Source organism: Miniopterus natalensis, chromosome 20 (genome assembly GCF_054644295.1).
Source record: "Miniopterus natalensis isolate mMinNat1 chromosome 20, mMinNat1.hap1, whole genome shotgun sequence".
In the NCBI taxonomy this organism is placed as follows: Eukaryota; Metazoa; Chordata; class Mammalia; order Chiroptera; family Miniopteridae; genus Miniopterus; species Miniopterus natalensis.
The window spans coordinates 20,476,577-20,498,195 of record NC_142100.1 but is presented as its reverse complement, the minus strand read 5'-3'; the positions used below and the strand labels follow the sequence as shown (position 1 = coordinate 20,498,195).

Here is a 21,619-nt window from a genome sequence, read left to right as displayed (position 1 = left end):
TCTGAACGTGATGGGCCGCCACACAGGACAAGGCTGGAGACACATCTGCTTTGCTCTTGGTTTCTCCCAGCCTCAGTACAAGCCCTGAACCAGGACCCAGTAGACTTAAGGTAGTGTACCCCCTGCATGCTCACCCCATTAGTAACCACAAACAAGGCCTCCAAGTTGGATCCGGAAAGCACAGAGGGAGGCTCTTCTCTCCCCGCTGCCCAGTGCCCTTCAGATGCGGGGGCAGGGGGCTCCTTACCCGGCACACGAAGCACTCGGGATGCCAGAGGGTGTTGAGGGCCGAGATGTAGTTCTCTAGGATGGCCCGGGCACAGCCGCCACACTTGGGCGCAAACATGTCGAAGTAATCCTTCCGGCAGTAGGCCTTGCCGTCTTTCTCGTGGAACCCTAAGGAGAGGGATTTGGGGGGCAGAGTCAGGGCCTCCAGAGGTGGAGCCCACACCTCCCCAATGCTCCCAGGGGCCCTGAGGGAATCTGCTGGTTGGTACCTTCAGGACCGAAGAAGGCTCCACACTGGGCACAGAAGAAGTGCTCGGGGTGCCACGTCCGGTCAAGGGCTGTCACCACTTTCTGTGAGAGCAAAGTATGGGGTCAGAGCCGAGCCACTGCCCCACTGGACAGATCCCACAACTGAGACTCACAGGCAAGGCTGTCCTTCCCACCACCGCCCCCAGCTCCAGCCAAGGAAAGAGCAAAGGCTGCCACAATGGGGTCTCTCCTAACAGAGCTCTGAGTACCACTGAGATCTGATTTATTGAAGGAGGTGACATGCCAGACACTCTCTCCTTCAATGCTACATGCGGTCGAGGTCATAGGTTCTGCTGTGCCTCCCATTTTATAAGTGAAGAAACTTAGGCTCAGAGAGACCTGGCATTTACCTAAAGTCACACAGTGGGAGAGAGGGAGCTGGCATTTCACTCCACGGATCTGGGCAGGGCTCCTAACCTCTGAGTCCCTGCAGAGGGGATCTGGGATGGGAGGCAGATGAGAGGCGGGCGCCTGATGTGTGTGCATTAGGACCACCGTGCATCCGGCCTGGGTTTGAATCCCAGCCCCATCATTTCCTAGCTGTGTGAGCTCAGGCATGTGAGGGAACCTCTCAGATCATCAGACAGCACCACCTGCACCCTCCAGAGCCTCAGTGAAGCTGAAATGAGGCAGCACAGCCCCTCCCGCCGGGCTGGGGAACTCACATCTAGGATGGGACCGTTGCAGTAGTAGCAGCGCGGGGAGAAGAGGGTGTGATAGTCCTTTTCACAGTAGGGCTGTCCGTCCCGCTCAAAGAAGTTCCGGGACCCGATCTCCTCCTGGCAGTGGGTGCAGACAAAGTGCTCGGGGTGCCATGTCCTCCCCATAGCCGTCACAACCTGAGGAGGGAGGCAGATTGTGGCTCAAGGCCCTGGCCTGCCATGAAGCACCCTTCCCAGAGGAGCAAAGGGCCCTGTGCCCACCCTCCATTCTCTTCTCTGCGCAAGCCCACCCCTCATCACCTGCCCGGCGATGGGCTTCTTGCAGGCCCCGCAGACCCCTTTGGCGACTGTGGCAACCCCCAGTTTGTTCAGGTCGGACTGCAGACTCCCCAGCATGCTGTCTAGCTGGCTTCCGGGCTTTGGGGGTCCCCCGGGGGGAGAGCTGCTCCCCGTCTTCCCCTGGGCCATGAACTGTGGAGACAGAGAGAGAGCAGGTTAGGATTGGGGGTTTTGTCCCTCCTGGACATGGGCTGATGGAGGCAAGTCGTGCAACCTCCTCCAGGGGCCTCAAGAGCCCTAGAGGTAGGAGTGACATCCGCCAAGACTTCCTGGTGTCAGAGGGACTCATGGCACCACACTGGCCTGATGGAGGCCTGGGAAACAGGTCAAGCAGGACACTGAGCCCCTGGCCTTGGCACTGACCCCCCAGCCTTGGCACTGACCCCTCCCTCATCCTGCCCTTCAGGGCTGCTCTGCCTGCCATTCGGAGGCCAGCCGGCCGCCCAGCACAGCTCTCCGTCCGCTCTCTGTTCCAGGCCCTGGATCTTAAATAGGGGAGAACAGGAGGATAAGAAATTTTTTCTAATTAAGGAAGAAAGAAAAAGAGACCTTGTTGTTGGACCATCTCACAAAAGGGAATTTAGGGTAAGAGGAATCCCCCCTCTGCCCCCGAGCAATACCAAATCAGGAGAAAAAGTCTAGAGTGTCCCAGGGAGAGGAGAGAGGAAGGTGAGCCAGCCAAAGGCAGAGGACCCAGGAGGGAGAGGGGACCGAGGCCAGAGAGCAGGGGCTTCCCAAGTACTGGGCTTGGGGGCTACCTGGGGAGGAACAGGTTTTGGTCTCCCTTCCGGGACTGGCTTTCTCGGAGGGAGCCTGGGGCAGGACTGAGGGTCAGTGGGAAGGGGCAGGCAGAAGGAAGCCCCATGGCGGGGGGGAGTTGTGGGGGTAGGAGTGTGGGCACCAGGCTAACTGAGGGTCCAGGGTCAAGGCAAGGTCTAAGGAAGGACTGGGGTGCTGTGCTGGGCTGGTGGGTGAGAGAACGGGGGGGCGGTGCAGGTGTGCAGAGCGGGGACAGGTAGGCTCATGCCGGGGCGCCAAGCCTGCCTGCATCGGGGGGAGCATCGGGGGGAACATCGGGTCCTCGTCAGTCTGGCAGCCCACGGACCTCACAGTGTGGGGTGCAGGAGGGGGAGAGGTGGGCCTCTGCGCATGTTCTTCCTGCGGCCCTGCCCCAGCACTCTGGAGCCCAGGGGGCCCACAGGGGAGAGCTGGGGGCCCCAGGGGGGAGGGGGCAGGCAGGCGGGGTGGGGGAGAAGAGCTGCTGGCCGCGGGCTCCCGGTGATGCTGGAGCAAAGGGGCAGAAGGAGGAGGCAGGACAGAGAAGGTTCTTCTCAGGGGGATGGGAGAGCCGGGAGGGAAAACCACCTGGGGAGAAGGAAGGAAGGAAGGAGAAAGATGAAAACGAGGAAGGACACAGCTCGGCAAGCAAGGGCACGGCGAGGTGCCCTCCCCAGGCTGCCCGGGCCTTCCCACTCCGACCGGGCTCTCCGGGGCCACAGGATGCAGGGCCCCCCACGCCGAGCTGCCCTCTGGCCAGAGCTGGGGGAGAATCAGGATGCTGCTGCCCTGGTCCTGGCCCAGCCCTGGGCATCGCCCTGCTACCTTCTCTACCAGCTGCCCCTCAGCCCGCCTCCCTCGAGGCTGCACAGTGATGACGACGCCCTCGGTCATCCAGTCCTCGGTGGGGTCCCCGGCTGCCCCTGCAGCCTCCTCTGCCTCCGGCTGGATGCCCAGCCGGCCCTGCAGCTCTGCGATGAGCCGCTCCTGGGACGGGTTCCTGCTCAAGGTGGCAGGGTCCAGCCGGCGGCGAGGGGAGGGCTCCCGGGACATGGGGTGCGCGTGGCCTGTCTCCCGGCTCCTCCTGATCACAGAGCGGATCTGAGGGGGGAGGGGGAAGCTGTCACAGCCCCACTCTGGGCTCCGCCAGTGCTGCTCAGTCCACACTCAGGTGCCCCGGGCAAGGGAGGGCTGAACAAAACCACCAGAGAAGAGCCAAGCTGAGGTGGGATGGAGGCAGGGTGCAGAGCAGACTCCCGGCACTCAGCTCCTTTTCAGCTCTGACCTTGGGCAAGACACTTCACTTCCAAGGGCCTCAGCTCCGCCATCCTTGAAATGGGGCTGGTACTTTCTTGGCTGCCTTACAGGGTCACTATGAGAATTATCTGAGAGGCTGTAAGTGGGCATTCTTGAAAGGGCATAAGGCTTTTTCTTTGTTTGGTTTATAATAAAAAATGGGGTCTTTCCTTCCAAATCTTCTAATTAATTTTTCTCAGTTTATATATATAAACTACTGGTTTGTAGTGGTTTCGGTGTTTTGTTTTGTTTTGGGAAACGGTATGAAGTTTTAATCAAGCAAGAAATAAATAATAACAGCAACATTAGCCAAGGCTCACCGAGGACCGTGTGCTATATTCTGAGCACATTCCAGGAATTATTTCATTTAATTCCCCGGACAACCTTGAGGGGGGAAGAACTATTTTTACCTCCATTCTAAAGATGAGAAACTGAGGCTGACAGGGGTTGCCCAAGGTCACACAGGGAGCAAGTGCTGGAGGCAGGGTTTGTACTCAGTTCTATCTGGTCCCAAAGCTCATGCTTTCAACCATTTCATGAAAATCACCTCTGGATGCCAGGGGGTTTTTACAGGAAAAAGCCTTAAACGAGCAAGAAGCGGGATGTCACTAAGAGAGATTCACAGGCCCAGGGAGCTTCATTGGCCCCACAGAGCCCACTGCCACGAGTTGGTCGTCAGGATCACAGGCCACGATATCTTAGGATTTGCTGCCCAAGCAGACATGCGCAGAGTAGGAGGTGGCATGCAGTTAGCCAGGAGCGGCCCACACTCAGGCCTGGTGAGGACCAGGCCCAGCAGCCGTGCAAGCTCGCGCCTGCCTGGCCAGAGGTGGAAATCCTCTCGGTGGTGCTGGGCGTGTCCGTGACCATGGTATGTGGAAGCTCCGGCTGTCCCCTCTTGGCCTCAGCAGCAGCTTCAGTGGTGCCCTCTGGCCTCCTGGGTGTCTCAGGTCCCTGAGTTGGCCTGACCAGGCTTCCCCTCATGGGCGTCTCTCCACCTAACTGCTCCACATCAATGGGAGCAGGGCAGCTGCTCTCCAGCCTGGCTGACTCTGACCTTGCCCTGTCCTTCAGCTGTCCATGTTCCTTCGTGAGACTCCAGGTATCTGGGAAGATGACCTGACGGTCTATGGGCACGATAGTTGGCTCAGTTACTTCCTGGAAGCTGGGCGTAGCTCCGCGGGGAGTCTCGGGCCTGAGCGCCTCCAAGGCCCACGGCTGCTTCCACGTGGCAGCCAAGGCCTCCTCTGGGTGCACAGCGTTGGCCCACAGCCCTTGGGGGTCTCCGGGCTCCTGGGGACCTGTATACGCAGCTCGGGGTAAACTGTGGCCTGGGGGAGTCCTGGAGAGCTCACTCGTGTGGTTTAGTTCGTCCCTCCAAACTTGAGCCTGGCTCTCTGCACCAAACGGCCCCAGAGAACCCTCTGCAGAGGGAGACCTTGAGTTGGGGGTGTCGCGCATCACCCCGAGGCCAGCCAAATCCTGCCAGCTGGGGGCCACAGGAGGTAAAAGGCCCTGTCCATCATCACTATGCTCATTGCAGAGGACCTGTGTGGTGTGCTCGTGGCCTTGAGGGGAGGGTTTAATAACGGATGGCAAGAATGCAGGGGGCCCGGGAGGAGAGGGAGCAGGAGAAGGAAGGACGTGGTGTGCGGATGAAGCTGAACTGGGCAGCAGCCCCAGGGAGCTCAAGGCCACAGCAGAGGAGCTGGTCTGGAGGAGAAGACAGACAAAAGGCAGAGGGAAGAAGAGAGAGAAACAGGAGAGGTGAGGAAAGCTCACTGCAAGGGGTGGCGCCACCTTAGGGCTCTGAGAGCCGCCCTGTACTGACCAGGGTGGCCACAAAGCTGAAGCATGAGGACTGGGCCTCACAGGAGACCCAGACACCCAGCAAGCTTTTCCTGGGCAGCGTGTCCTTGAACCCCCATCAAACCCAGGCAGCAGGTAGCAGCCTCTGAGCAAAGCCACCCCAGTCAGAGTAGGCAAGGGGGAGAAAAGGCTCAGGTGAGGCGGCCATGGGAGACAGGTGACCAAGAGGTCAGCCCAGGCTCCGTCGAGGAAGAGCCAGCCACAGGCAGCTGCTCTGTGTCCTTCAGCCTAGTCCGATCCTTGGCTTGGTCTCTCCCAGACAAACCGAGCTTCCCTCCATCCCTGAGACCTTGCTCTAGGCGCATCGCTAGATACCACGGGGCATCACAACGCTGGCCCTCAGAAAGTAACATCGCTTAAAAGGGTGCTAGGGCAGGGCTCCCGTAGGCCAATGGCAGGGTCCAACAGATTGCTCCTGACCTCGGCTGCTCAGAACTGCCAGCAGCTAACCTGTCCCCCATCCCAACCCCACTCCACCCCCCACCATAAAACCCCAGCTGAAGGGAGGTTTGGAGACACCTTTGGGGCCAAGAGCACAAGCCCACTAGCTCCCCTTCTCAGATTCCCTAAGTCATGCGCCAAAGGTCGACCCACATGGAAAAGTGCAGTCAGCAACTGTTGGAGAGCTCAGTCAATATCAATCCCCGTGGAGGCACCGCATCTTCTCAATAAAACATCTCTGGCCTGGCAGGCCGGAGAGGCCCGGAAGGGAAGGGGAAGGGGTGCTGCATGCAGGGCTGGCCCAGTAGCCAGGTGGGTTAGGTTTCCCACAGAAAAACTCGAGGAGATTCAGAGGCCCGTGGAGGAAGAAGGGGCAGGACAGGAGGCTGGCCAAGGAGGCCTGTGGATTCAGAAGCCAGAGGCAGAAAGAAAGAGGGCATGTTGAGGATAGACAGCGTGGGAGACGGGCTCCAGGGCAAATGACCTCTCAGGCACAAGATCCCCAGTTCTGCACGGCCCAGCAGAGAATGCCTTCCCCGGCCAAGAGCAGCCATCAACACAGGGCCCTTTGTTTCAGTCTCCTGATCCCGGCCCTGGGTGGCCGGGAGCTGGGAGCACCCGGGAGGAAGGAATGTCCCTGCTGAGCACTTCTCTGCCTTCACAGGCTTCGAGGCAGCTCAGTCCCCGCCGGCCTGGCCGAGCCCTCCCTCCCCCATATGCTGGCAAGGCCAGGGCACTGCGGGGTCCCTGGCTCAGGGCAAGGCACCCAAACGGAGGGGCCGAGTTCCAGCTACTCACACTGAGGAAGAGGGGGATGGGGGAGAGGTGGGGCAGGGAAGAAGAGGGGCTTTGGGGCACCTTAAAATCCGACAGGGAGGCCATCAGCTCATCTAGCTCCCTGGTGGCGGAGGAGGCCGAGATCCGTGTCTGCTGCTGGCTGGAGGTGACTCGCTGAGGGCTGCTCATCTCGCCCTGGTTCACAGTGATGGCAGGGCTGCGGGGCAGGCATGACGTCAGCGGGAGCCCCCAGTCCAGCCCCATGCTCTCCCAGAGCAGCCTCCCCTCCTCAGGAGATGAACACGTCAGCTCTGACATTGGGGTCCCACCACCCCCGACTCCAGGGAAACCCACTAGCTCCCGATCTCTTCTGGGGGAGGGGGCTGCTGTCAACTAGGGGAACAGAGCTCTGAGGTGAGCCGACACGGGAGAAGGGAGGGCTGCTCAAATGGCAACTTTCCCAGGAAGGCGCCTCTACTCCTCCAGCTCGAGTTCAAGCTTGCCTGTGAAATAAGCCCGAGCACCATGGACGCCCCACGGCACTGTGTGTACAGGTGCAACTGCTGCAACGACACGGTCACACCAAGAGCTAACACTCAGAAAGCCTTCACCGTGCGCGTCGCCTGCGATGAGCCAGAAACCATCCATGTGCTTCACGTGTAGGACTGGGTCTACCCCTGCGGAGGCAGGTGGCCTCATCCCCATTATCCCACACCCCCTAACCCCATTTTAGAGATGGAAAAACTAAGGCTGGAGAGACACTTCGTAAGGGCAGGGCCAAGGTCTAAACCCCACTGTGTGGATCCAAAACCTGTGCTGACAGCCACTAAGCTACAGGCGCCCTCAGCATGCATGACATCTATCTTTTCTGATGGATGGCGGCTCTCGGGAGGCAGGAACGGTGTCTGTGTGACTTATCACTATCCCTCCAGAGCCTGGCGCGGGGCCTGGCAGACACCAGGCACTTATGGACAAGGGGGCTAAATGGGCAGACAGTGGAGCACGGGCACTGACCGAGGAAGACCTCCCTGCCTGGGCGAGCCCAGTGGACACTCACACGGGGCTGGGCACAGAGCTCTCCAGCTCATCCAGGAGACTCTCCACACTGGGCCGAACGTCCTCCAGGCCCCGGGCCCCGTTCCGCTTGGGCTTCTCTTTCATCAGGGGCCCAGCTTTGACTCCCAGCAGGCTGTTACTCTCCGGGATGCCATAGTGAGGGCTCAGAGCCCCAGGCAAGGGGGGGCTTGAGTTGGTCTCATCTTGTGAGAGGGAAAGAGAAAGACTGCTCAACCCTGAGCCCTCTAGGGATATGGAAGGCCAGCGGGTAGGCCTGGGATTCTGGCAGGCCCCTGCCCCAGGGACGTGGTCCTACCTGCGGGGAAGCCCGGGGGGTTGTGCTGCACGGCATTCAGTTCCAGCAGCAGGCGGTCAAGTTCTGAAAGGTTGCTGCCCAGAGAGGAGCTCATCACGGTGGGTGAAGGCTCAGTCGACTTCTGCTTGTTGGGGAAGCTTTGAGAGACAAAGGGAAGACGACACTGAGAGATGTCACTCCCCAGCTTTGGCCACCCCCCCCCCCGATTCCCCAGGAGAATAAGGGAAAGGGTACAAGGTCTCTTCCAGCAAGAAGACTGAGAGTGGGGAAGGGAAGTGGTAGGAGGAGGGACGGAGGAAGTCCTGCCTCTCAGTTCCTCAACTACAGCTGATTTAGTATGGAGATGGCAGCGATAAGGCCACCAGGCCAGTCGAGAGGCACTATGAGCTGGCTAGGAGCCTCGGGGCCTTTTTTGGTTTAGCTCAATGACCCAAGGCAGAACCCTCACGGGGCTGTGGCCATGCCCGACCCCTGGCCTCAGCTACCTCCAGCCTGGCCGGTGCCCAGGATTTCCGAGCAGGAGGGGAAGGTGAGCAGGCAGAGGGGAAGCAGTACCTGTAGACGTGCTCTTCCTCACCAGCCCGGGGACAGGCAGGGCCCACGCTGTCCTGGGGGATGGAGGCACTGGGCGTTTTGGCACTGGAGCCGTACGCGGGCGGCAGGGACTGAGGCTGCAGGACGGAGAATGCTCAGAGCCTCCCCGGGGGGAGGAAAAGGAACAGTCCGAGTCACCCCCAGGAGGCTGCTGCTCACAGCCAGTCTCACAGGGAATTTCCACGCTCTGGCCGGAGACAGGTGATTAACACTTGGTCACTGCCCCCCTCACGTGGCGTCTGGTGGGGAGAGCTAGACGTTTCCCGGCCCCTCTCCCCTTTCCCTGAGCTCATTCCTCCCCTGGCTCCAGAAGCCGCTGCCGGGCAAGCTCCTTTAGCCCCAAAGCCTCTGGCAGCTTCAGGCCCTGTCCCCACTCACCTGCTGGTGGGTGAATCGAGAGGCGCTGGTCTGCCACTGGTCTAAGGGGTCAAGGAGCGCGCCATTGAGGGACTCACTGGACGGGGGCGGTGGGACAGGGGGTGGCACAGCTATCTCCTGGTATGTGTGGTTTCCAGTTGGGTAGGAGTAGGGAGTCTCCTCCGACAAGAACACGGGCCGTTTAGAGATGTGGGAAGTGGTGGACTCCAAGTCCTCTAGCAGGGCGTCTGCAGAGAGAAGGCGCAGGACGTACGTAGGTAAGAAGCGGGGATCCTGGGAACTAACTCTCCAGGGGCAGTGACGTCCCTGCCTACACCTGGGAGTTGAGGATATGAGCACCTGCCCCACCCATGGGAAGTACCTGCCACACCCGTGGGAGAAATGACTAGCCTCAGGAGAGGAAGATACCAGCACAGCACAGCACAGCCTGGCTTAGAACCGGCTTCCAAAACGATCTCACCCCAGCCCCAGACTGAAGGTGCTCTGGAGGCTCCTAGGGCTGCCCTTGAGGCTCTCCTACCTCTGGGAGTCGGCACCTTCGTTCCCTCTGGACAGGGCTGTGTGACAGGCTGGCTGGCTGGCTGGGAGTCAGAAATGCCTGCCTAGAACTCGGTGCTCTGACTCCGCAGGGCAAGGCGGAGAGAATGGGTGGGAGGGGCCCCACGTCATGGGGAGGGGCCCCAGGGAGGGGCCTCGGGGAGGGGGAGGTCCCACTTAATTTTCAAGAGCTTAAGCTTTCTCAGCCCTCACAATGGAGGGGCCCCTGGGGTGGTACCTGTCTTCCTGACCAGCTAGAAGCAGAACCCCAGGCTCCTGGCTCCTTTCAGGCTATGGGGTGAGGTGTGTGGGGAGGTGGGGGCTGGGACCTGGCTGGTGCAGTGTTCCCTACCTCCCCGTGGGTGGGGTGGTGGTGGAGGGGGTGACAGGACTACTCCGTAGGCTGTTTCGGCGGAAGCCTGGCAAGCAGCCTGGCCCCAGAGGCTCCAGGGCCCCACTATTCTGCTTTTACCAGCAGCAAGGGAGCTGAGTCGGCCCTTGAGTGCAAGCTTCCATTACTCTGGCACCGGGCAGACAACAGGGGGGCCCTGGATCTCCCCAGTCTCCAGACAAGAAGAGCACAGCAGGAGGGGCAGAAGTAGGAACTGCTGATCTCGCCCCACCTCATCCCTCCCCTCCATGGACCTTCACCAGCCCCAGAGAGCCAGGCCTCACATGCCACACCCTCATTCCTGCCACACTCAGGGATTTGCTCACTCTCACCTCTCTGGTGACCTGCTGAGGACACAATCCCTGGCCCTTGGAATAAAATCATGAGAAAGCAGTGGCTGCATTATTGCCATTTAGCAGTGACAGGCACAGTGCTGGGCACTTTGCATTCATGGTCTCAGTTAACCCTCCTACTGTCCCATGAGGTGGAATTCAGATTCTTTTCTTACAGACAGGAAACCAGCTTTGAGAGGTGGTGGGACCCATCCCCATCACAAAGCCAGCAAGTGACAGGACCATCTGACTCTTCAGAAGCCCCAAAGCCCAAAATCCTGGCCTGCTGTGATCACTAAATGATGCCATATTCAAACGGTACAACTTCCTGAAGGACAGGCCCAAGCTCTTAGGGCTGCCAGTCTGATCCCTCCTTGTGGCCCTGTCTTCAGCCCCACCCCGGCTCAGAGAAAGTAACAGGGAAGCAAGGCCCTCACCAGGGCCCTGGTCTGTGGGCCCACACCTCCCTGGTCTCTTTCCCCCAAGGCCAGCCATACCTACCCCTGGCTCCTACCCAGTGGTTCAGAGGGGAAGCCTGTTCCAAGGCCCAGGATCCCAGGCCCTGCAGCCCAGGACAGGGCTCCTGACTTCTGAGGAAGGTCAGTTCCTGCAGCCTCCTCCCACTCCAGGTCCCTTGGAAGAGATCTGGCTTCCTGTCTCTAACAAACCGGAACTAGACCAAGTCAGTGTGTGTCTAGGTAACAGCAGAAAAGGAACCAGTGTCCAGGGCCAATCCCAGCGGCCTCTCCACAGCCACACCTGCTCTGCTGGCTTCAGGCAGAGTCCCCACTTCCTCTGGGCCCAGTCCAGCTAGGGTGGGGTTTCTCAGAGCCAGCTGGGAAACCCCACAGGGATCCCCAGAGCAGGGAACAAGTATAACCCCGAGGGGTAACAGGGGCAGCTGCCATGCTCCACCACCCACTACGTACCAGGAGCTTCACCTGTGTCACCTCCCTCACAATGACACTAGTTCAGATGGTATAACTGAGGCTCAGAGGCACAGTCACCACCTCACATGGCCAAAGCTAACTGAAGTGACACAGTAGGGCTATGAACTTGAGTTTCTTGGGCCCCAAACACTCAACAGAAGACAGATGGTTAACCTTCCCTCTCAAACCTTCTGAGTCAGGGATGCCACTGCCCTCTGCATCAAACACCCTCCCTTGTCACTCATGATATGACTCCCAGTCTGGCTTACTGGCTTATGGGCTAGATTCTCGTTTATGATTTCAATGGGCCCTTTCAACACGGATACATCTGTTGGTCAGAAGGCGCAGTCCCGGAGTACAGAGACAAAAGATCTTAGTCTCTGGAGTCGAGCTAGAGCTGAGTTCAAGTCCCAGCTGTTCTCTCCATTACCCATGGCCCCACGGCAAAATCACTTAGCTTCTCTGAGCCTCAGTTTCCTCAGTCAGCTGGGGTGGTTTACATGGGATAGACAGATGCTATAGTACATAGGGGAAGCGGCAACTATCAGATCTGATTTGCTTTGTGACATTCAGAAAAAGATCTTCCTCCAAGGAGATCAGGGTGGGATATAAAGTACTGACTTCTCCTAAGTCTCTTAATGGGCAGAATCTGGGCAAGACATGAAAAGAATGACCTTGAAGGGAAAAGCAAAGTAATAAAGCAACATTCAAAGTGAAACACGTGTGGATGTCAGGGAGAAGGCACATCACTTTCCAAACTTCTGAAGGAGAGAGAGGAACCCCAGCGAGGACACACAGTCACAGGCTCTGCAGTGTAACTTCCTCCTCTCTCCACCCTTAGTCTCTGTTCAGTGACTAGACAGGGCTTGGTGTCACTGTCCCCCGAAACCCTCTACAAACACCTCAGGGAAGAGAGCCAGGAACATAGGAGGCAGCCACGGAGAACACTCTGACCACTACAGTGGATTCTGATGGGTGCGGGGGCCTGCTATCTCCCCAGGGCTCCAAGCGGTTACAGGCCAAAGTTTCCTCGCAAGTTCAGCAAACTCCTCCCCTGTTTGAGTAAACAGAGGTGGCCGAGGGAGGACTGCACGGGAGTCCACTTGCAGGCAGTGCCCCACAGGGAGGGGTCCCCGATTTTCAGCTACAGCTACTGCCTGGCACCCAGCTCTAAATGCCCTAGGGGTAGGCTCAGGTTCCTTCTACTCACACCCAAAAGAAGGTGACAGAGAAAACGGGGCCGACTGGAACACAGGGGCAGTAACGGAAGCAGTAGGGCTCGCTCCTTCAGGCTGAGGAAGGCCTCAAACTCCTCAGCATCTCTCCAGGCCCGAGGCCCTCCCAACAAGTCAGAGACACCAGCACTGCCCATCACCAGGCAGAAGGAAGCTCTCCCTGGGGCATCCCAGCCCCTTTTTGGAAACCGCCCTAGACTCTGAAAGCTTTTTGTTCCTCTGGGCCAGCTGAAGCACTTCCCTTCCAATGTATGTGTGGAGAGAGTGGTTCTCCTCTCCAAACTGGGGGCCAAGAGGGTAAAGGGCGCTGAGTGACAAGTCTCCAGCCTGGCAAAGGCCACTCAGCTACACTCTGGTGACGAAGGGGTGTAGACCTTCCACCACTTTCCGCCAGAGGGCACTATTGGTCCATGGGCTCCCTGACACCCGGGGGTAACTGAAGGCAACCTCACACAATTTCGAATTTCAGGTGGGGAAGGCCCCGAGCTTGGCCGATGCAAAGGTTAAGTTTCAATGCTGGGAAGCTCAGCTTAGCTGGAAGAACAGAGCAGGCTCCAAGGAGGAGCATGAGGCAGCCTGGGTGCCAAGCCTCCAGCCCTGCCTGGGGCACACTATCATTTGAAGGTGCGACCCAAGAGTGACACAGCCCACGGGCTCCGGAGATCCACAGGACGCACGCCCAAGTCCTGGCTGCCAGCTCCCCCTCTGCAAACGCACCACGGGCAGGTGGCACAGACATCATCTGGAGGCCGTGCCTGGGCTCAAGCAATCCTCAGAGCAGCAGCAGCTTCAGGCTGGAAGGACACCCTGGAGTAGGTGGCTGGGTAGCATGAGCACCAGAATCAGGCCTAGAGGAAGGGGCCTTACCCCGGCCCCAGCCAGTGAGCCATGGAGCATAATCCTGAGGATCTGTTGGGAGCCACTGGATCTGCAGCCCTGAGGGGGTTAAGTAAGACACAAGGGCTCGCTGCCCCTGGAGGGAGGGGACCCAGCGGCTGGTCTGTCCGCATTCCAGGGCCAAGCAGCCCAGGGGTGCATGGCAGAGGAGGGAGCCCTGGAACCCCCTCATTCTCCTCCCATGATAGGGGATGTCCCCAGACTGTGGTTTGGGGGACTTAGGCTGACCCACTGACACATGGCACCCACTAAGTTAGAGAATTAATTATCTCTTTCCACCTTTAACCCCAACTAGTGTCTAAAAACAAGTCAGGGCTCTTTCACAAGACTGGCTTCTTCCTCCTACCTAAGCCCCAGCCACTTCTCAGTATGCGATAAAGACTATCAAGAGGCCTAGAGCTAACAGACACCAAGAGACTGAGATAAGGGGAGGGTGGGAGGGACGGGAGACTCTGAGCCATTCCGTCCTCCCAGGCTCTAAGCACACTAGCTGTCAGAGCTCGAAGGGGGGAGGGGGGCAGATTCTGAGTCACGAAGACTCTGCTTAGCGGCAGAGTTGCCCAGCCAGGCTGCTCAACTGCTCTTTATGCCTCAGTTTTCCTGTCTGTCATATGGGAATTCTAGCCCCTTACTCAGAGAAATAAGGGTCACAAGAGAAAGTGGATACACAGTCCTGGAGCAGAGCATCCCCTCAGTACTTGGGAGATGCCAAGCAGACAGGTGCTCCCTCCCAGAGGGGTGGTTAGCGCTGGAGGGGAAAGAGAAAAACGCCTCCCCATCCCATCCCACTCCTGGGGGCAAAGGATGTTGCAATCCTCGGTCCATAGTTAGGGGCACCATTCTGGAGAAACCAAAGTCACCCTGGAGAAGTCTCCCCAACAGGTCTCCGCGGATGGGACAGGTAAATGTGGGGCATCATCGGGTACCAGAGTCCACACTGCCATACCTGCTCTGGTGCTGGGCCCCTTGACACTTCTCCACCCAGCAGCCCCGGCAGAACTAAAAGAGACAGGGTCCCCTGGCCATGAGGAAGACCCCATCTCAACAGGCCTAGGAGAGGCCCACAGTGAGAACAAGGTATTTCCAAGACTCAGTCACTCACCTCTCTGCAGGCCAGTTTAACTCAGCTCTCACCGCCCCAGGCAGGGGGCGGCAAAGTTTCCTTAGGAGCTGACAGGCAGAAGGAAGGAGCACGAACAGCGCCCTGTGGGCTGCAACACAGGCGGCAAGGGGCTGCCAGACCACAAGGGCCTTCCCAACAGCCCAGGGCCAGCTGTCCGTCCCCGTCATTTAATACAAGACCCAGGCTCTCAGAGAAACGACATCAGCTCAGTAAGTCCCTTCCCCACAGGTCCTGGAGAGGCCCAGCCTTAGGCCTGCCTTGCTGGGCTCAGAACTCTGGGGAACGGAGGTTTGGGGTCCCCCTGCTAAGTACCTGCTGGGCCTTAGTGGCCTCAAGTGTCAGAGGAGAAGCTGCTCAGCTTCCTTGCGGCTGCCTGAGCTCAGGGACAGAAGCAGTGAGCAGGGCTGGGTCTTTCCTAAGGAAGGAGCTATGTAAACAGCAAGACCAGCGCTGCGGATGGTCTCATCTCAGCCCCTTTCCTGAAACTCTTCCAGATTAGGAAGGAGAGCAGAACAAAAAGGCGGGTGTCCCCTCCCCCAGGCCTGAGCACATGAGCAGTTAGAGCAGAGGTAATCTAATCCGCAGCAGTGGGGTACTTTTGCTCAGTGAGTAACTCCCTAGGAATGGGGAGCTGGGTATATTTATCCTGATAACTGTCCTGGGAGGGAAAGGCAGATCTGTGACCAGTAAGGGCCAATCCACAAGTAGGCCAGATCTGCTCTCCCCCACCCAGCCTGGGGACCCGGGGCCTGGACACTGACTAGGAACTCAATCTCCTGGAGGGGCCCTCCCTGCCAATTTGGGTTCTTGTCAACTGTCTCCTCTCCAAGAGCTCAGCTCTAGAGAGCAGGAGCTTTGTCTTGCTTGCTCCACGCCATATCCCCAGCAGCTAGAATGAATGGCACCCTGACAGAGGGACCGTGAAGAGGAGGAGACAGGAAAGGCAGGAGCAGTGAGCTGGCAAAACAGCCAGTGCAAGCCACAGCCAGGAGGCGATGATTCCGGGCCCAGCCTGCTGGGTACCTGTCAACAGGTCGTACCACCTCCCTGGGTCATCTTCTTTATCTGTAAAATGGGCAGAACCCAGTTTGTCCCCATGGCTGGTAGCAAGCTCTGAGGAGGAGATAATACAACTTCGGGTGAGATTTACAGGGGTGGGCAAAAGTAGGTTTACAGTTGTAATACAAATACAATAATTAATAATTAATAATAGTACAATAATAAACTCTGTGCTTCCTAAACTCACAACAGCAAACTTCCTTTTGCCAACCCCTGTAGATAGCACCTTTGAGCTCCTCAGAGTTTGTCTAAACCCAAGATATGGCTATCCCAGACAAAACTGCTCTCCCTAAGGAGCTGGGTAAGAACCGATCAATACTATAGTGTCATCTGAATATTTAATAACTGTGCCTGGAGGCTATGAAGACTCAGCCACCATTCTCCTTGGCTGACTCATGTCTCACTCAACGGGAACTGCCATTCTACTCTCACAGCCCTGAAGGAAGTGACACACTGGGGTGACACACAGGAAACCAGGGGAGAAGGCCCAGCTTTCCAATCTGCTGCCAGGGGAGGTGGGAGGAGGCCCGACTCTTCCCTGGGCTACTCACAGGCCATGGGAAGGTGGCTTCCTATCGCCAAGGAGCCTTCCTTGCAGGGCTGATACAACGTGAGTGTCCCAGCAAGCTGGCTTTCTTTCTTGGGTGCCTGGCTTGTGCCCAAGGTCACAGAGCACAACCAGAGACTCGAGAGAATAAAGGCAGAAAGGCAACTCCAGAGGTCACCCTGAGTGCCAGGCAGAAGCCCGACCATGCCAGGCCCCATCTGTACCAGGCCCCTACCCTGGGGCCCCCACTGATCAGGTTTCCCAATCTGATGGGGTTCCAGGAGGTTAAGCAGCAGCAGGTGGGAGGAGCCACCCAGGTTTACCCTGCACACCTCCACCCCCCACCCCACAGGCTCTGGAGCCGGTCTAGGCTGGCAGGACAGCAGTCTCTTTTCTATTGCAAATAACTCATCTACTGTCCAAGATCAGCAGGCCCCACCCTACCCCAGAAGTCCCAGAACACTGTGAACACATTTCATTGGTCAGATTTCATCTACCTCTTCAGGTCACCCAGAGACTCCAAATGGTTGAAGGTCAAGTCTAGGGCGCATCTCCAGGCCCATCCCACAGTTCCCTCAACGGATAAAGCACAGGTTTACATACAAAAAAGACAGAGAACCTAGAACCCAGTGGGCTCAAGTGCTGAAAATTTCTCAGCTCTTGCAAATCCATCCAATCCAGTCCTGCAATCTGGGCTCCTCAAGGCAAGTCAGTCTGCTGCAGAGCAAGCAGGGTGGCTCCTTGAGCCTCTCACCCCAGCTAATCACCAACAGAGTTTTGGAGGGGCTCAGAAATGAGTCATCCTCCCTACAGAGACCGGAAAAGAAAGTTCAAAAGTTTGCCTGTTCCAGGAATGAGCTGAAGTCTTTTCGCGCTGTTTGTCAAGTTCATAGCACTAGTTACCCGCTCTTTGCCAGTCAGGTTCTGACCAACGAACACAGCCCGAGGTGGCCACAGAACCAGGCAGTGCTTCCTGTGCTCAGGCCCTCTCTTGCCTGCCTTTTCCGGCTCTCCAGCAGAACCCTTAATAGCCCCCACATTTCACTGTTCACCAAGTCACATCAATTCTTCCTTCATGGGGCCTCCCCCCTACTTCTTTCCTCCCTTTCTTTTCATAACACGCAGTCGAAACAACTTGGTTTGGCATCAGAATCCACGCTCCTTCTCTGATCCTTTAAACAGACACCAGCAGTCTGAACATCTTGGAAGCCTGACTTTGTTGTGTGTGTCCACACATCGCTCTCGCCTCTCCCACTAGAATGCAGGCCCTCTGTGGACGGGGACCTCCTTGCCCTCACTGGATCCCCAGCACAAACACCCTGTAGACCTCTCATTCAGGGAATGGATGTGTGCCAAGCAAGGAGGAGTCACAATACTCAGCCACTGACGGCCCTGGCTGCCTACAGGATAAGATAGGAACCCCTGGGGGTGGCACTCTGATCTGGAGCTTCTCAGAATATGGCCCAAACCTGACCTTCACTCGTTCCTCAGGCCCTCGCACAGCAGCCTGCCTCTCCAACCAAACTGGGCCCGTTTCCTTTCCCTGCTGTGTGCCTCTATTGGCAACACTGAATGTGCCCCCACCCCTACCCCATCTCCTACCCGGATATCCACACCCCCAGGGGACAGATGGAGCCCAGGGGCACAGGAACCACCTCGGGACGAACCCAGAATACCCTGTAAGTATCAAATTTACTCCGGAGTGAGTCACTTAAACCACTGCCTTAAATTAAAACAAGCAAGGCTAAATTTAATTGTTAAATTACAACAAGCAAGGTTATGGAGTCAAATGCGAAATGCAAATGATTGTAAGATAAGAAGTGAGGCTTCAAAGAGACCTGCACATGCACTTGGGGACTTTGGTGAACGATTTTGAGCAGCACCACAAAGCCACCATTGTCCACATGAAAAGCCACCCCCGTCCATACCACAGATTTGGACGCTTTGGTGGCGTTGGGAACTGCGACACTAACATAGCTGTATACCCTTCTGGCACCACAACCTGCATGGCAGTGTGGCAGAGTGGAAAAAACCCGCCTCCAAGTAGTGGGACAGACAGGTTCAAGTCCACCACTCACTAGCCTGGGTGGCAATTTACTAGACCAACTGGGCTTTCGTTTCTCAGACATCTCACAGAGCACACAATGAGTAATCAACAAAAAAGTGTTCGAAAGCCACCGTGAAGGCTGACAGCCTCCTCTGTCCTCTCACTGTGACACAGAGGAAACTCTGGGTAAATAAATACTGTCACTGATGTTCATCTCCCTTAAGGACAGGAGCAGGAGGAAGTAGAGCCAGGGACTGAGGCCAAAAATCCTGGGAGCTGTGTGACAGGCCCGTCACTAACTCAAGCCTCCTTGCTGAGCACACCACTGACCTCACCCCTCCCTGCCTCGGGCTCATTCCAAGTCCTTCTCAGAGAACATCAGCTAAGCCCAGAGGCCTCTAACCCAATCCCTAGCAAGGACAGAGGCAAGAGAGAGAAGTGTCAGGGCTCCAGCGCCCCCCCACCCCCACCTTAGCTCTACTGCCTGCCTCCGGGAAGTCACAGCTGTCTGAGAGCCCTGTGGCTTTGAACCTGGAATCAGAACAATAGAAGGATCTGCCCACGCTCCAGGAAAGCTCTCAGCCTCTGCCCTCCTCGAGGAGCAAGCCCTGGAGAAAACAGCCTCTGGTCCTGCCACTGAGGCTTCAAGCCCAGCAGAGTGCTACAAAAGGACCCAAAGGCAGGGCTGTGTGGCCAGGAAGCTCAGACCGGGGAGGGGAGAAGACTGAAATAATCCTCACTGAGCATCTACCAGGATAGGACCCTGGCCGCACACCCCTATTTTACAAATAAGGCCCAAGAGTGTCCAATGAGCGAGCTCTGCAGGCAGGCGGGGTCCCCCACGAGGACAGATCTCCTGGCTGCAGAGCCTATCCACTCTCCTTCCATGACATCCACAAGGAGAGGCTGTCAACAGCAGTCCCTCCTTCTGCCTGTCACCACTCTCCAGCTTTCATAGCACCAGTCCCCAGAGTCCCTAGAGCAATCCGAAAAGACTGGCCACTGGGGTGATTTCCACCACTGCCTGGGGGGGGGGACCTTGTTCCCATCTCCCTCCTCTCTCCCCCTCCCTCTCTTCTTCACCCACAGCCTGAGGCAGGGTCCTGACCCACTGATGAGCCTCTAGTGGAGGCATGCAGAGCTCAAGAATTCAGAGAAGGCTGGAGCTCTGTGTTCTAGGCTAATTCACTGCCATACAGGTCAATTTACAGGAGTGTTTCCTTCCTGTGTCATACGGCCAGCGGCCTCGTCTGAGCAGCATGATGCAAGGTGGGGCTGGCACTGACCTTCACCCCCTCCTACTGCCAGGCAGCCTCCTTATGGGGACAAGGGAGGGGCCTGGGCACAGAGAGATCAGTGGCTCCTGGGCCCTCTCAGATACTGGCAGAGGAGACAGGCAGGCAGGCAGGGTTCTGCTGAAAGCGCCAGCTGAGGGAGGGACAAAGAGAATCTCGAGCCTGATGAGCAATAGTCAGCTGTGAGGTAGGCCACTGCCCATCCTTGGCTAACAATCACAAAGCACAGACATTTGTAACTCGTTTGCTTTTAATTTTAGGAAATGGGCTGAAGCAGGTTCCTGCCCCATGGCCATCAGCCCCACTCAAGGGCATTCCAATGCGTTTTCTTGCGTGCAAGAGCTCGGAGGTGCACAGAACCCCAGGAAGAAGGTGTGCCCTCTGGAAGGATGGGCAAGGCATGATGCTTACCTGTCGCGAGTGTCACCTGTAGGGTATGTCACCACGGAACACAAGCTGGAACCACTATCTAAGCCAGTTAAGAGCTCTAAGAAGGGCAGACGGGAGAGGAAAAGAGCCAGGGCCAGCTGCCCTCTGCACTCCACAGTTGACCCTCAATGACACCTTTGCTTCCCTAGAGGCATCTACACCACCCAGCCCTGGTCTTCTCGGCCTGGGCAAGACAAAGTTCTCTTGGGACCATGTGACAGTCGGTCGGCACCTCCTGAGAAAAGGGATGGTCTAGGAAGGGCCCATCAGATGCACAGGAACCCCAAGCCTTCTCCCAGTCCCTCCCGAGCTCCCCACGCTCATTTCCCCATGCCGGCAGGGGGCAGGCCTGACTGACCTGACTGAGCCCTGGTAGGACAGTGTCGCTGATCTACAAAGGAGGGATGCCTATAGCCACTGTCCTGAGGGCAGAAATTTCTCCTGAAGCCCAGATCCTTGCCAACTCTCCACATGGGGAAACCGGTCTCTTCCTGGGCAGGGAGGGAGCAGATGGAGGCCGCAGTCCTCATGGCCTTGGCTAACCAGAGTCACACTCGGAAACCACAAGAGAAAAAAAGGAGGCAAGACAGACTTTCCTGAAACAAAACGCATCCAGAGAGACCTGGGCTGTCAGCCTTGCCCACAGGGCTCACATGGAGGGACATCCCAGGGCAGAGGAGGAGCTGGCGCAAAGAGAACCAATCAGACCCTGTAGTCCACCTGCAAGATGCCCACCAACCCCACAGTGAGGCAGAGAGCGAAGCAGATGGTGAGCCTCGTGGAGAACTGAGTGGGTGGCCTATGCCCTGGGGCTCATGCGGCAGAGAGGGCCCCCAGGCTCCAGCTTGGAGTGGCATGCTGTGGCCAGCCTCTCTCCGCTGTGGCCAGTGGGTTACTCTAGGAGGCTGAGGGGGGAGGGGAGGTATACACCTCAGTTCTGATTTGGATTTTACTGGAGGAGACAACTGGGGCTCTGGGAATTCACCCCAGCAGAGCCAGGACAGATGGCAAGAGCAGTGCCCAGCCACAATGCCAAAAACATCACCGAGGGAGTCCCCAGGGCGCACACACAAAATATTCCCAAAATCTGTTAGCAAGTTAGATTTTGCGTAGTGGGGACTCCCTTCTAATAGAAGCAATGCTCAGAGGGGGAGATCTGGGTGACTTCACTGGACCCCGGTTTCTGCAGTGTCTGCACGGAATTTCTCACTCTGAGGGCCCAAGGAGGGCCACCAGGGGCAGGGCGCAGGCCAACCTAAGTCAGGAGCATTGAGCCCCATCCCTCCGCACTCACGGCACCTGCTCTGTGCCTGGCGACGGACAGGACCAGAAATCCTGTGCTTCTGTCTCCGAACAAATGTACAGAAAATCAGGGAGCCTCGTGGTTAACTTGGCAGCCTCTGATCTGAACAGCACTGCCAGCTGGGGCTGGTGCCTCTCCTCCTGTCTATCTCTAAATCTAGGCAGGAAGTGATCACCAAGGAAGTTAGTGAGCTTATCAATTGTCACCAGCTCCTGCCCTCTCTGACACCACTCCTTTCTCTGTTTAAAAAGTGGAAGTCTCTGTCCCTGTCCACCGCTCGCTGCTGTGCCCCAAACTCTGATGTTTTCTTCCGTGGGCACCGTCCCTTGAGAGGGGCGACCTGCAAAAAAAGGGGGTACCTGACCCCACTCCATTGTCTCACCCCACCACACCCAGGTGAGGCAGGAGCTGGCAAAGAGGAGTCGAATCTCACTGACCGTGAACAATGACTCC

General features: G+C 57.4%; 1 protein-coding gene across 2 annotated transcripts in view; it reads right to left on the bottom strand.

Annotated features, from left to right (window-relative positions):
* Positions 1-21,619, bottom strand: part of PXN (paxillin) — a 44,231-nt gene that overhangs the window by 2,711 nt on the left and 19,901 nt on the right. The window contains exons 2-14 of one of the 2 annotated variants that reach the window (XM_087828650.1): positions 9,043-9,269; positions 8,626-8,741; positions 8,071-8,207; positions 7,756-7,957; positions 6,780-6,915; positions 4,431-5,324; positions 3,141-3,416; positions 2,583-2,903; positions 1,922-2,023; positions 1,500-1,670; positions 1,203-1,376; positions 498-579; positions 248-396 (exon numbers count right to left, since the gene is read on the bottom strand). In XM_087828650.1, coding sequence (XP_087684776.1) covers positions 248-396; positions 498-579; positions 1,203-1,376; positions 1,500-1,670; positions 1,922-2,023; positions 2,583-2,903; positions 3,141-3,416; positions 4,431-5,324; positions 6,780-6,915; positions 7,756-7,957; positions 8,071-8,207; positions 8,626-8,741; positions 9,043-9,269 — 2,987 coding nt within the window. The remainder of the gene's footprint in view (positions 1-247; positions 397-497; positions 580-1,202; positions 1,377-1,499; positions 1,671-1,921; positions 2,024-2,582; positions 2,904-3,140; positions 3,417-4,430; positions 5,325-6,779; positions 6,916-7,755; positions 7,958-8,070; positions 8,208-8,625; positions 8,742-9,042; positions 9,270-21,619) is intronic. The other variant, XM_087828648.1, reaches the window with a different exon arrangement.